This window comes from Callospermophilus lateralis, chromosome 3 (assembly GCF_048772815.1).
Source record: "Callospermophilus lateralis isolate mCalLat2 chromosome 3, mCalLat2.hap1, whole genome shotgun sequence".
Lineage (NCBI taxonomy): Eukaryota > Metazoa > Chordata > Mammalia > Rodentia > Sciuridae > Callospermophilus > Callospermophilus lateralis.
Window position 1 is genome coordinate 124,825,318 of NC_135307.1, and position 16,096 is coordinate 124,841,413.

The window sequence follows — 16,096 nt, forward strand, 5'->3', positions numbered from 1 at the left end:
GTGTCTGTTTCTGTCCTTCTGCTATGTCCTCCATACTTGACACTGTGGATATTCTCATAGAGAATATCTGTGAAATCTGTTGCTGAATTGGTAGTGTGAGGTTTCTTAGCAAAGAATGGAACATCATCAATGACTGACAGTCTTTCTAGATTATGAACTATTTAGGGGACAGGGAAGAATGGATATCATTTATGGTCCAGTTCTCTCTGACACAATTTGTATTTTTTGTTTTTATTTTTCTAAAAAGAGTTATATACAGGAGCCGGGGTTGTGGCTCAGTAGTAGATGGCTTACCTAGCATGCATGAGGCACTGGGTTCATTCCCTGCCACCACATTATAAAATAAACAAATAAAATAAAGGTATTGTATCCATCTACAACTAAAGTGTGTGTGTGTGTGTGTGAGCACACACATATCTATATTAGTTATATACAAATAATTTGTTGTATTTTGAAGTTAATCTTTCCATTTCTCATTATTAGGTTCTATATCAGAGTTTAAAAGACTTACTAGAATATGAAGGAAATGTGGAAGATGATATGATGATCACTTTCCAGATATCACAGACAGATCTTTTTGGTAACCCAATGATGTATGATCTAAAAGAAAATGGTGATAAAATTCCAATTACAAATGAAAACAGGAAGGTAACGAATGTTTTTATATTGTCATTGTTTTTGTCTCTTTGATAACAATTTCAAAATCTTTATACTTGTGATTTTTAAAGAAGTATAATAGAGTTGGAACCAACAACAAAGGAATTAAGTAACCAAATTCATGCAAATGGTAGAGCTACAGTTTTCAGAAACTTGGATTTAATCTGGTGTGTGAGCACACAGTTGAGTACTAAATTCCTTTATAAGAGGACATTTAGTAGGAGAGAATGAGTACCTAAATGTGGCTATAGTATAAAACAAGAAACAGGGTTTTTCTTAAACTTAAGAAGCAAATAGGTCCTTGTGATTAAAGTTTTTACCACACACACAAAAAATGATAATTGCATTTAATGTGTATGTGTATTTCTCATTTGGTATGTAATTGTACTTCTAAAGCATTCTTTACATCAGATTTGGATTTCTGTTGACCAAAACGTATTTGTCTGAAAACAAGTAGCAGGAAAATTATATACATTTGTAATATACTTAAAAGGACATGTGCTTATATTAAAATATTACACTTATTTGTCTGAAAACAAGTAGCAGGAAAATTATATACATTTGTAGTATACCTATAAGGACATGTCCTTATATTAAAATATTACACTTATTAAGTTAGGATATAAAGTTCCTTTTATGATTCAGTGTAGTAGCTTAGGCATCAAGCAAAACACCAGATTTTTTATGAACTAGATGGGTAGGCAGCTTACCAATATTCTGTAGTAGATAGCATGACACTTTCTGGTTTGCTCAAATTCAGTACATTATACTCTATTTAAAGTTTTGACTATTATAAATGCACACACGGTTTAAATGTAAGGGAATCTAAAACATTATATTAAGGCCTCAGCTTTTTTATTTTTTGATATCAGGGATTGAACTTTAGGGGCGCTCGACCACTGAGCCACAACCCCAGCCCTATTTTGTATTTTATTTAGAGACAGGGTCTCAACTGGGTTGCTTAGCACCTTGCTTTTGCTGAGGCTGGCTTTGAACTCTCGATCCTTCTGCCTCAGCTTCCAAGCCACTGGGTTTACAGGTGTGTGCCACCATGCCCATTTGAGGCCTCAGCTTTTATATTCAGTCTTGTTTAAAATACTATGAATATTGAAACATATATAACCATTTTATGCACATGAACTTTTTACAGCTTAATATTGATTATTGTAGAGAATTATGAAATTGCAAGATATTTTCCTTTGTATAAAATTTTAATTTTGAAAAGTGTTCTTGAATGATTTGCCCACTAATTAGGTTTTTTTTTTTTTTTTTTTTTTTTAATAACATAAGACATTCTTGTGGTTAATGTTTTCGGCAGGAATTTGTCAATCTCTATTCTGACTACATTCTCAACAAATCAGTAGAAAAACAGTTCAAGGCTTTTCGCAGAGGTTTTCATATGGTGACCAATGAATCTCCGTTAAAGTATTTATTCAGACCAGAAGAAATTGAATTGCTCATATGTGGAAGCCGGGTAAGAAAGCAAATGTCTGCCCCCACAAAAATTGTTTTAAAACATCATGTATTGTTTTAATGGTGTAATGTAGAAGACATTAAGACATATTTTCTTGAATTTGCAGAATCTAGATTTCCAAGCACTAGAAGAAACTACAGAATATGATGGTGGCTATACCAGGGACTCTGTTCTGATTAGGTGAGGTGTACTCAATTCTTAAGAGGACTTTTGTCTCTAAATATTACTTACCAAATAAGCAAACTTGCAATTTCTCAGCTGCAAAGTTAGAACTGTATTTGTAATATAATCATCAATGTTTATAGTATGATTTGTTTCCCAAATGAAATATTTATGTGCATTGTTTTCCCCTGTATTTTGGTTATAACTTACCTGTTACTCCTGGTGATGTGAAATGGTACACTTTTATTAAAATCCATATGGCAAATACATACATATTAGCATGTACTTCTACTAGTATATAAGTAAGCATTTCCAGTTAATTTCAGGGTTGAGGTTTCCAGTTCTGCCTGCTTCTGGCAAATGCCTTTGCTACCATATTCTCTACTTCTCTGTAATATCCCATTCAATCCTGAAAAACACAAGATTTCCTTATTCCTGACTGAGATTGGTAAAAGAGACAGAGATGCCTTTTGGCACCCACTGGTGGGGTGAGGTGAGAAGGTATACAAACAGGTACCTTCCTGGAAAATTCTTGCTCTGGAATGCAAATATGTAAACACCAGAATAAATATTAACTTTTGTCTAGCAACAAATTGTATTTTTTGTTATTTTATATTAATTATTATTAATTCTTATTGTCATTTTGTTCATCTTGGTTTTATCTCCTCTTTCTGGTGCACTCTTGGTCATTTCTAGCTGCTGCATTTACTGCTAGCGGTCATTATATTGGTACTTGGAGTTTAAAGGTGATTCCTATCACATGGTGATAGGAAAACCCCAGTTACCAGCCCAAGATGTATCACATCTCTGTAATACAGATAATACTTAACAGTTGTTATTAAAAACGTAGCATCTTAGTGTTTCCTTGAAAATATTAGAAAATATCTATATTTTAAAAATTTTGTTATATATGACAAAAGAATGCATTTCAATTCATATTACACATATCGAGCACAATTTTTCATGTCTCTTGTTGTACACAAAGTGGAGTCACATCCTTTATATCTTCATACATGATACGATAATGATGATTATTGATACGGTAATGATGACTATCACATTCCACCATTTTTCCTACCTTCCCTCCCCTTTTCTCCTTTGCCCTATCTAGAGTTCATTTAATACCTCCCCGCTCCAGCATATTATGAATCAGCATCCTTAAATCAGAGAAATGATTTGGCATTTGGGTTTTTTTGGGATTGGCAAATTTCAGTTAGCATTATATTCTCCAACTTCATCCATTTACCTGCAAATGCCATGATTTTATTCTCTTTTAATGCTGAAATATTCCATTGTGTGTGTATACCACATTTTTTTTTTCCATTTGTTTACTGAAGGGCATCTAAAATGAGATGGATTCAAACTAAAAAGCTTGTCAGCAAAAGAAACAATCTGTGAGGTGAATAGAGAGCCTACTAATTGGCTTAACACACGCATGTCAGATACAACACTAATCTCTACAATATATAAAGAACTCAAAAATCTTAACACCAAAAAACCAAATAACCCCATCAATAAATGGGCTAAGGAACTGAACAGACACTTCTCAGAAAAAAATTATACAATCAGTCAACAAATATATGAAAAAATGTTCAACATCTCTAGCAATTAGAGAAATGCAAATCCAAACTACTCTAAGATTTCATCTCACTCTACTCAGAATGGCAGCTATTAGGAATACAAATAATAAGTGCTGGCAAGAATGTGGGGGAAAAGGCACACTCATACATTGCTGGTGTGACTGCAAATTGGTGCAGCCAATATAGAAAGCAGTATGGAGATTCCTTGGGCAACTGGGAATGAGACCACCATTTGACCCAGCTATCCCACTCCTCAAAAGACTTAAAAACAGCATACTACAGGGACATAGCCACATCATTGTTTATAGCAGCACAATTCACAATATCTGTGCTATTTTTTAATGGAGAAATTGCTTCATAGGTTTTTGAGTTGTTACTTCCATGTAGAGGTACTTAAAATTTGACTATTTCTTTAAGGAATTTTTATTATGGATCATGATTGCCTGAGTTTACTAATTCATTAAGCTTTATTTCTCCTTCGTTATTACCTGTAACATTCTTTTCTCCTTCGTTATTACCTGTAACATTTCTTAAGTTTTACCTCTAATACTCATCTACTTTCTAGTTTCCCAGAATTATAAATCCACATATATGGTCCATGTACATGCATATATAAATAAAATGTATATATTGGCATAAATGCTTGACTCTTATTAGTTACTAATTTTCAAAATAACATGATTCCCTGTTTCCTAATTGTTCCCAGTATTGTGTTGATGATATTGATGTTACATGAAGTTAGATTTGAGTACAGTGAAGTATGTAAAACTTAACTGGGCCGTTCAGAGTTTTAGAAAATTATATCCATATAACAGATCTAGATGTAGACTGTGTCCATTATCCCTACAGTACCCATGCATTCTCTTCTAGTCAGTGCTCATTCATCACAGGTAACCACTTTTTGTTTGTTGTCACAAGTCTTGTCTATTATTGAATTTCATGTAAATGAAATCACATACTTTTTTTGGCCTTTGTACTTAGATAAGCATAATATTTTTGAGACGCATTCATGTTATTGCATTAATTTCTAGTTCATTGTTTTTATGGCAGAATAAGTTTGCATTAGATGTATACACAAAATTTGTTCATCTGTTCTCCTGTTGGAGAAAAACTGGATTATCTCTGGGTTTGGGGCATTTATGAATAAAACTGTATACAGTCTTACTGTAGAAGTGTTTTCTTTTTTCTGCACACCATTCTACACCTCCACCAGAAATCTCAAAGTTCATCGTTTCATATCTTTTTCAGTATTTAGTGGAGGTAGTAGTCTTTGATTTTAGTTGTTCTGGTGAGTGTGAAGTGGTACTTCATTGTAGCATTAATTTGCATGTCTCTGATGACTAATGATGTTGAGCACTTAATATGTTATTTTGGCTAGTCATACTTTTGTAAAATTTTTCCCCCCTTTTAGTTAGTTTTTTCTTTTTGTTGTTTATAGACTTTTCCTTTTAAAATACATTCTAGCTGAAAGACCCATTTCTAATATGTATTTTGTGAATACGTTCTTCCAGTGTATAGCTCTTCTGTAGCTTTTCTGAATTACTTTGGCACTTGAAAATCGGTTTGTGTGTGAGTCTTTTGGACTCTATTCTGATTTACTAATTTATTTGAATTTTTAATTTAAAAATTTTTTCTAGTTGTAGATGGATGTTGTACCTTTACTTTATTTATTCATTTTTTTTTAATGTGGTGCAGAATTGAACAGTGCCTCACACATGCCAGGCAAGCACTCTACCACCGAATCACATCCCCAGCCCTGATTGATTTGTTCTTTTACCAAAATCAGACTCTGTTCATTCTTGCAGCTTTATAGAGCAGGTAAAGCTTTACAGGGACCTCTTTTTGATTATACTAGATTGCTTTGGTTATTTTATTTTCATATAAATATGAGTCAGTTTGTTAATTTCTACAAAGAAAAGAAAAAAGCCTGCTGGGATTGTTATTTGGTTTGCTTTCACTGGTGTAGGTCAGTTTGGAAAGAATTGTAATTTTAACAGTGTGGAATTTTGCAAACCTACAGCATATTATATCTCTCTATGTAGATTTTTATTAGTTTCTATTAGGATGTTTTGTAGTTTCTGAAATTATGCACGTTAGGAATAAGTTTGAGTATTTCACGTGTTTGATACTGTTGTTAGTGCTCTTTATTAATTTCATTTTTCCTTTGCTTTTCTAGCATATGGGGAAAATTGGATTTTTATGTATTGACTTTGTATCCTGTGATCTTTGTAAAATCACTAATTCTAGTATTTTTAAAATAGATGTCTTAGGGTTCTCTTTGTAAATAGGTCATCAACAGATCAAGTCATATTTACTTCTTTCTTTGTGAACTTTGTGCCTTTTATTACCATTTCTCTATAAAACTGACTAGCTGGAATCTTTGGTAAACAGTATTCTTAACTTATTCCTGATCTTACTAAGCAGAAAGAATACAGACATATCTTAGAAAGATTGTTGGTAAGTACTGACGATTATTTGAGCCATCAAGTCCTAACTTTTTTTCCGGTGAAGGATTTTTTTTTCAATGTTGACATTGACAGCTCCTGTGATTGATCATGGTTGCTAAAGGCTAGGGTGGCTGTGGCAATTTCTTAAAATAAGACCACAGGGAAACTTACCACATCAGTTGATTCTTCCCATTCACAAAAGATTTCTCTGAAACATACATATGATGCTGTTTGATAACATAGTAGAGTTAGTCCTCTCAAACCTTGCCTTTAACTTATCAACTAAATTTGTATAATATTCTAAATCTTTTGTTGTCATCTCAACAAAGTTTATAGCATCTTAACCAGAGTTGATATCATCTCAAGAAAATGCTTTCTTTGCTCATCTGTAAGAAACAATGTCACATTCATTACAGTTTTATCATGATATTACAACAGTTAAGTCACATCTTTAGGTTCCACTTCTAATTCTAGTATCTCTTGCTTTTGTCCCCTACAACTTTTTTTTTTTTTTTTGCCTCCACTGAAGTTTTGAACCCCTTGAAGTCATCTATGAGATTTGGAATCAGCTTCTTCTCGACTCCTGTTGAGGTTCATATTTTGACTTTTTCCCATGAATCACAAAAGTTCTTAATTTCATCTATCAACAATTGTGAATTCTCTCTGGAAGATTTTCAACTTTTCCCCCCACTCTGGTGGTGATAGGATCAAAATCAGGGCTTCACACCTGCGTGGCAAACATTCTGCCACTGAGTTATACCCACTGCCCATCTTTGAAGATTTTCAGTTTACTCTGTGCAGATCCATCCAGAGGAATCATTGTCTGGCAGCCATGGTATAATGAAGTATATGTCTAAATAAGACTGAAAATACTCCTTGGTCCATGGGCTCTAGAATGGATGTTGTATTAACAGACATGAAAACAACATTAATCTTATTGCACCTCAGAGCTTTTGGGTAACCATTTGCCCATTGCAGTTAATCTTTTCAAGGGACACTTCTTTTACTGAGCAATAATGAACTTAAAATATTTAGCAAGCCATGTTGTGATAACAGATGTGTTATCTAGGCTTGGTTGTTCCATTTGTAGAACACAGGTATTATAGTTTTAAGGTTATTCTTAAGGGTCCTAGAATTTTTGGAATGATAAATGAGCAGTGGCTTCAACTTAAGTTACCAGCTGCATCAGTCTTCCAAGTTTTGGAGCTAGACACTCTGTTCTCTTTATCTATGAAAGTTCTAGTTGGGATATTCTTCCAATATAAGGCTGTTTTGTCCATATTGAAAATGTGTTGTTTAGTGTAGCTAACTTCCTTAGTTAGATCTTCTGTATAACTTGCTGTAGCTTCTACATCAGCACTTGACTGCTTTACTTTGCATTTTTGAGTTTTGGAGATGGCTTCTTTCCTTAAACCTCATGAACCCATCTCTGCTAGCTTTAATTATTCTTCTGCAGCTTCCTCATTCTTTCTACCTTCACAGAATTAAAGAGGGTTAAAAAAAAAAAAATTAAAGAGGGTTAAGTCTTTGTTTAAGTTCTATCTACACCATTAAGAATTTCTCCTATGTCACTTTTTTTTGACATTTCTGTTCATTTGAGTAGCAATTGTAATTTCCTTCAAGAACTTTTCCTTTGCGTTCACAACTTGGGTAACTTGTACTAGAGGGTTAGTTTTCAGCTTATCTCAGCTTTCAATGTTCCTTTCTTTTTAAACTTAATCATTTCTAGTTTTTAATGTGGAGATAAGAGACTCTATATCTGAACACTAGAGGCCTTTGTAGGCTTATTAGTTGGCCTAATTTCAATATTGCATCTCAGGTTATAGGGAGGCTCAAGGAGAGAGGGGAGAGGTGGGAGAATGACTGGCCAGTAGAACAGTCAGAACATTAAGTTCACTGTCTTATATAGGCATGGTTTGTGATTCCCCCAAATAATTACAATACATGAAAGATCACAAATTACCATAAGAGACACAGTAGTAAGGAGATAATAGTAAGGGGAAATTTCAGAATATTTTGAGTACTACCAAAATGTTATACAGAGATACAAAGGGGGCCAAAATCAAAGCAGTTGCAAAAATGACATCCCTAGGGACTGGGGTTGTGGCTTGTGGTAGAACGTTTGCCTAGCACCTGTAAGGCACTGGGTTCAATTCTCAGCACTACATAAAAAAATAAATAAAGGTATCTTATAACAAAATATTTAAAAAAAAAATGACATCCCTAGGTGGTTGACTGAGGGTTGTTTTAAAAAAGAAAAATGTAGTATTAAAACACAGTAAAGCAAAGCTCAATAAAATTGGTTATGCTTGGGCTGGGATTGTGGCTCAGTGGTAGAGCGCTCGCCTAGCACAGGCGGGACCCGGGTTCGATCCTCAGCATCACATAAAAATAAAGGCATTATGTTGTGTCCATCTACACCTAAAAATAAATATTTTTTAAAAAATATTTATTTGTTGCTTATAATTGTTATCCCATTAAAGTTTTTGTTTCTCTGGGATAAATACCAACTGTGCACTTGGTTTTTACTATTGAGTTTTGAGAGTACTTTATTAATATACCACTTCCCTCCTTCCTCCATTGAATTGGTTTTTCTTATAAGTCATAAATCAATTGGGCATATATGTATTGGTCTGTTTCTGAGATTTGTATCTCTTCATTGGATTTTGCTTCATGCATATTTGAGGCTTTGTCACTTGGTAATTAACCATTTAGAATCAGTTTGTCATCTTGGTATACTGGTTCTTTATCATTATTTAAGGTCTTATGTCTTATAATTTTCTTTGCTCTAAATCTGATGTAACTATAACCATTCCTTTTTTAAAACGAATGTTTGTTTGATGTTTTCCCATCATTTTCTTTCAATCTGTGTTGCTGCACTTGGAATCAATTTCTTTTAAATAGCATATAGTGAGGTCATTTTTTAAAAAAACCTATTCTATCAGTCTCTGCCTTTTTTTTTTTAGATGTTATTAATTTTATTCATAGTTGGGTAACTGTAGCTCACCATAATTAAGTAATTTTTTCACAATCACAAATCTAGAATGTGCCAAACCAGGATTTAAACCCTGACATTATCCTGCAGTCCACCTCCTGGCCATTATGTATACATTAACATGAATGATTAATGGAAGATAAGAAAATGTTGATCAAATGTCTTTCCAATAAATTTAAATATCTTAATTTGCATATTAAATTTTCAATGCATTTATCAGAAAACTGCCAGAAGTCTTAAAAGAATATGTTGAAATATTTTAAATGATGAAATATAGTTATAGTTAATTGCTTAGAGACAGTTCAGAGCTCATCTGCAAATGGCAAGAAGATAGACAGATTGGAGTGCTCAGATCTGCCCTTGACCCTGTAAGCTATTATGGAGTCCTTTCTTATTGATAAGGTAGTTTGATTTTCTTTATTTTCACTAAAGGTAAAAATGCATAAGACAGAGGAGGAACTTTAAATAAATAATTTTATACCTTTAGATCTTTGTTACTTTCCACTAAAAGCTAAGATAAATAATAAAAGAAAAATAATCAAATAATAATTATATCCAATTATCAAACACTTATAATTTGCCAATCACATTACAACAATTATATTGTTTAACAATTAAAACACATAGATAACACAACTCTGTATCTTGACTTTTTAATCTGTAAAATATGGGTAATAACACTTATCTACATTATCATTGCAATGATTAAATGATAGGAATTATGTGAAATGGCAAAGTTTCTAGTCCTAGCAGTAAATACTCAATAAATTTTAACTGTTAAATATATTGAATTTATTATTTTGTTGCTTTGAAATATAACTAAATTAATCATTAACTTATTACTTGTGTGAATAGAGATTATATTTAATTAAGGTTCAGATAACTTTCTCATTGCTTTAACTTATTTGATGCTGGAAAACATTAACTTGGTTCTAGTATGGTCCAGTTGATAAGTCCCTAATCTGTCAGCTCACTTTACTGCTAAATCAGTCTCTGCCTTTTAATTGGTATACTTAGACTATTTATATTTAAGGCAATTATTGATATGTTAGAGCGTCATTTTGTTACTTCATTATTTGTTCTCAGTTTCTTTTTCTTTCATTCATTTGTTATTGTTATCCATGGTTACTTGGTTATTTGAACTTTTTTATTTTGGGGTGGGGTTTGTCTTGATGTATTTATAATTTTCTTTTTATATGTGTTTTGCCCTGTGTCATTTTCTTCATGGTTACTGTGGATAGCACTTTATATATATGTGACTTACTGTTGTTCACTGATATCAGTGTTACTTTGGATAAAATGCGAAACCTTGCTTTCATTTTTGGTCTCTTTCTTCACTAATATTTTTGTGTTGAGTGTTAATACAACATCATAATTTTTATATCAGTTGTCAAAAATCCTTTATAGAACTTGTAAGAGTGGTAATCTGTTTCATTATTTTTTTCCAAGATTCTACCTTTTAACATTTCCCCTAGCTGATCTTAAAAGTCAGTTTGGTAATGACAAAGTCTTTTAATTAATTTCATGTATCTGAATGTGACTTTATTTTCCCCTGTATTCCTGAGGAATAGTTTCATTGATGCTATGGTCCTGTGTCTTTGCCAAACATGGAAGGTTTTCAGCCATCATTTCTTTCTTTTTTTTTTTTGAATTTTTAAATATTTATTTATTTTTTTTTAGTTTTCGGCGGACATAACATCTACATTTGTATGTGGTGCTGAGGATCGAACCCGGGCCGCACACATGCCAAGCAAGCGCGCAACCGCTTGAGCCACATCTCCAGCCCCTCAGCCATTATTTCTTCAAATACTCTTTCAGCCTCACTCTCTTTTCTCTTTCTGGGCTTCTAATGATACAAATGTTGAGTCATTTGTTATTGCTCCACATGTACCTGAAGCTTGGTTCATTTTTCATTCTATTTTTTCTCTATATTGTTCAGAGTTCTGTTCTTCTGTCATCTTCATTTACTGTTGAGTCCATCCAGTGATTATTTTTCTCCTAGTATATTTTTTAGGCCTGTAATTTCCATTTAGCTCTTTTTATTGTAATTTGTATTTCTTTCCTGACATTGTCTATTGTTTCATTTTTGAAACAGAACTTGTAATTGCTTGTCAAATCATTTTTATGATGATGGTATTAAAAGCCTTGTCAGATAATTTCAACATCTTGTTCATCTCTGTGTTGGCGTTAGTTGATTTTCTTTCTTTGTGATTATTCTGGTTTCTTGTGAAAGATTTTTTCTTTGTGAAGGTATGACAGGTGAATTTTTATTGCATCGTGATAATTTTGGCTCTGTATTAAGAGACTTGGGATTTTTTACTTTAGCAGGCAGTTGTCCTCTTTAGGTTTAACACATGTAGATCCTGGTGTGCTTTTTGAGTTGTGGTTCCAATGACAATTTTAGTGTTCAGAGGTTTTGTGGTGCTCTTATGGTTTAATTCATTTATTTCATTCCACTGTGGGCTTCCACACACTGGTCTCTGATGGTGCTACTTGAGGGGCTTCTCTGGGCTAAGCTTCCAAAAAGCATTCCATAATGTTTTTTGAGTGAGGGAGGAGCACCCCACTAGCTCTCTCTGGGCTAGAGAATACTTCATAAACTGTGGTCAGGCAGTGCTCCTGACCATGTGGTACTTTGGGGCTGCAAGAAACTCTTGAGGTTCACAGCATAAAGTAGCACTTCCAGGGCCAGAATCCATCATAGAGCAAAATTCCTCCTGTTAGTGCCAGCAAACTGTCTCTAAATAAAGAAGGAATGCAAGGCATTGTTTCATTGCTTCCCCCGTCCCCAATTCTTAAGATTTTCTTATTTCTGTTTTATTTGAGGGGTATTGTTTTTATCTTTATTTCTTCCTTTTTTAGTTTAATTTTAGTTTCTTTGTATTTGGCATGATTTTTTTCCCATTTTTTCCTAATTCCTCCTTAGTTTAATCATATCTTTTGAGACTTTTTCTTCAGTCTGCTTTTCTAAAGTTTTTCAGTTTTGATATGGTTCTTCAATAACTTCCATTATTTTAAAATTTGTTTTAGCTCAGTTTGAAATTTGTTTTCGTTTTTCATCTGTTTTATTGAGATCTTTTGTTGTACTTTCATTCCCTAAGGACATTGTTTCATGAACATACTCTAATAATAATCTGGGCAATTTTTCACTGTGATCCTTTTGTTTTCTGTTCATTTTCATTTTAAGTGAAATGACTTTCCCATACTTTCAAGAGAGAGAGAGAGAGAGAGGGGCCAAAATAGCTTCCTCCACCCCACCACTTCAGAAGGGCTCTATGTTTGTTTGTGTAAACTGATAAAAAGTAATGGTGTTCTGCTTTTTCAAATTGTCATCTTTACTACCTCTTCCTGTATATATTTCAACTTTCCTTTATCTGTTTTATCCTTGACCTGATCCATTTGGATGTTGTTCCCAGCAATATCTCCTCAGCCCTGGGTTTGTTTTTGAAAGGTGTTTTGATTATTCAAGAGTTTTAAGGGCCCTGACCCATCATTAATCATCTACAAAGTGAATTTTGTAGAACTCCCTTCAGCTTTTAACTGCTGTTCTCAGATTGACTTGTGCTTTTAAGTGGGTGTCAATTTTGAGAGTCTCTTCCTCTCAGTGCTATCAGAAACCCAGAAATTAACTTCTCTTCTACTTGATGTATAGATGTTGTTACCAACCAGGTCTTCCAGCTGTAGTACTTGTTCATGTCCACTTACGTGCAGGAATTCATGGAGAATACCTTATTGCCTAATTTTGTTGTGGGTCTTTGGTTTTTTCATTCAATTTGTACTTTTGTGTGTGTGTGGGGGGGCTATTATGAAAATTAAAGTAAAGATGTTATTGCTACCATCATCTTCCTACAATAACTTATTTTTCACTTGAAGTCACTATCTTATCAGTCTTCCCTTTAATCTGTTACTTCAGTGGAGGTTCAAATGATGATTTGGAATTTTTTTTCATCTCTTTTTGTACACATATACCGTTATGCCATCTTTTTTCTTTATCAGTGGGTGCTATTTGTTTACCGCAAAAAAACAGTTCTAGTGAAAAGTAAGCATGATAAGATGTACTTAAATATTTTTAGGGCAAGAAATTTAATAATTTCAGTAGTGGTTTTTGGTTGGTTTTGCCTTCCTTTTGACTATTACTGTGAACTCAAGGATTTTTTTTAAATGTTTTTTTAGTTGTTGCTAGACCTTTATTTTATTTATTTATATGTGGTGCTGAGAATTGAACCCAGTGCCTCATATATGCCAGGCAAGTGTGCTACTGCTGAGTCACAGCCCTAGCCCCAAACTCATGAATTTTTAAAATCAAATATTTAATATTTAATAGTAGTTTATTAAGAAATTATTGGCAAATGGCATTTTGAATTGAAATTTGGGTCTAAGATGTGACCTTTGCCATTGAATATTATTACTTGGATGCCTTGTCAGAGGAAAGAACTAGAAGAAATGTTTCTCAGTGTATCTCAGAAACAACCTCACAATATGTGGGTTGTTTTTCATATTTATGAACATTATGGTTATTTCCAACCTTTTGCTCTCAGTAGTTATATCACAGTGAATCTTTTTATGCATGTATCAGTTCATACCTATATAAGGCATCTTTAAACTAAATTGCTAAAATTGTTGTATCAAACAGTAGATGAATGTGTAATTTTGCAACATATTGCCAAATTATCTGTTACAGAAATATGACATTTTCTGTTTACACCAGCAGTATGTAAGAGTGTCTAAACGGAATGTGGTGTTAAACTTGGGTGTTATTTCACTGTGATTATAATACCTCTTAATGAGTGAGGATGACCATCTTTTGTACCTAAGAGCTAGTTGAATTTTTTTATATAGGCTTTTGCTCATTTTGCTGTTTGGTTATTAATCTTTATATATGTTAGAGAGATTAGCCCTTTACATCTGATAGATTTATAAGTGTTCTGCCTAATTTGTCATTTGTCTTTCAACTTTGCTTTCAGAGTTTTTTGTTTATTTGTTCGTTTTGTTTTTATGATTTTAAAAAGTTTTTTTCTTCTTTTTCTGTCTAGACTGGTTCCTAGTAGCAATTTTAATCACACTCTTTGTAGTATTCTCATTTCTATTTCTGAAAATATTTCTATTGTCCATTTCTCTGTTGTACTTCTGATCAGTGATGTTCTTTCTGATGCTTTTTTCCTTCATGATAGTGTATGCTAATACAAATTCCTGTTGTTTATGATTCACATTTTCCTGTTTGCAGGACTTTTTCTATAACATCTTTATTTGGACTTTGAAATTCTGTTTTTCTTATTTTATTATATGCTTTTAATTTTTTCTTTGAATTGCTATTATTAGAGTACTCCTTGAGAAGAGGGACTTTAGAATAGTCTCTCAGTTGAGAAGAATAGAAGTTTGGGTGACTTTAGAATAGTCTCTCAGTTGAAAGGACCCCTCCTTATTTTTACAGTAAGTGCAGTTTTCTTTAACATAATTCTTCTGTTTATGTGGTCCAGTGCCTTCTGTTTCTTGAATTCCATCTTGTTTAGTTAAAGCCCCCTTATTACCAGTCATTTCCATCTGTTTGTGGCTAGAAGCTACTTTCAAGGGACACCTTTGTTCCCCTTCCCTTCAGGCACAGTGTCATTTTCTAGTCTAGGTATTTTCTTGTTGCCTGTCCTGATTTGTTTTTTCTTTTCCTTTTCTTCTTGCAGTACTGGGAGTTGAAGCTCAGGGCTCTGCCACTGAGCTACACCCAACCCTTTTTAATTTTAATTTTGAGACATGGTGTTGCAAAGTTGCCCTAGCTGGCCTCAAACTTGTGACGCTCCTGCCTCAGCCTCCCAAGTGGCTTAGATTACGGTTTAGTGTACCCAGTTCTGTGGCCTTTGCTTTTAACCAACTGTTATCAGTGCTCTAACCTGCCCTCAGTAGTTCTCTCTTAGGGTCGGGGTAAAGCTCATCAGTGTTAATCTACACACCCTGCTTTTCCACATAGCACTTTGCTAGTGTTGGGTTCATGTGCTAACTGCTGATCAGGAGTGTTCATTATCCCACTCAATTGACATTTGGATTTCTTTGCTCCATTTCCTTTTTTTTTTTTTTTTTTTTTTTACTCTAGATATTCATTGTTTATTCTGTTTTCTGTCCTTTTTGATCTGTGTAGATTTTCAGAGATGTGAGTGGAGTCTGATCCAGGTAGCTATCACTTTTACATAGAAACCTGGAAGCTTCATCTTCAGTTTTCTAAATAGAGGCATTCTTATTTAATTAGAGGTTTTAACATTGCACATCACATAGGAAGTGAATTTTATTGAATAAGTGTTTCCATTATGTTGAGTTGATAGTAGTCTGTTTTTTAACTTCTTAATTAAAAAATATAACCAAAGAAATAACTTCTTAATTATAAAGCTTGACTGGGTCACTGTCACCACTGCCTGTCTTCCACTTCAGTGTCTGTTTTCCTGACTGGCAGCTAATACTCTACCTCCTTAGGAGTAACTGATTACAGTGTGGGAAGCTTTATTATCACCCACTGCAGGGCAGCTCCCTGCCGGAACAGGGCTCAGTGCTTTAGTAGACATGTTTTCTCTTGCCAGCCCCCCAAAAGTACATAAACTGGGGTGTGATTCCTTTACTTTTTAACTGAGAGATGGTTCTGCAAGTTATATGTCCAGTTTCCTTTACCTTGTATATCTTTAATGTTTCATTTAGGCAAGTGATAGGTTTGCAGAAACTGAGGATGGGAAGGTCATTAGTGGTGGCAAAGAAAGGAAGTGGAAGGAAATTGAATAATGTGATGAAATCTCATAAGGCTTTT

General features: G+C 33.7%; 1 protein-coding gene across 9 annotated transcripts in view; it reads left to right on the top strand.

Annotated features, from left to right (window-relative positions):
* Ube3a (ubiquitin protein ligase E3A) overlaps window positions 1-16,096 on the top strand; it is a 189,842-nt gene that overhangs the window by 78,141 nt on the left and 95,605 nt on the right. For all 9 annotated transcript variants that reach the window (XM_077109185.1, XM_077109184.1, XM_076851274.2 and 6 more), the window contains 3 exons: window positions 484-648; window positions 1,976-2,131; window positions 2,238-2,311. In XM_077109185.1, the coding sequence (XP_076965300.1) occupies window positions 484-648; window positions 1,976-2,131; window positions 2,238-2,311 (395 nt within the window). The remainder of the gene's footprint in view (window positions 1-483; window positions 649-1,975; window positions 2,132-2,237; window positions 2,312-16,096) is intronic.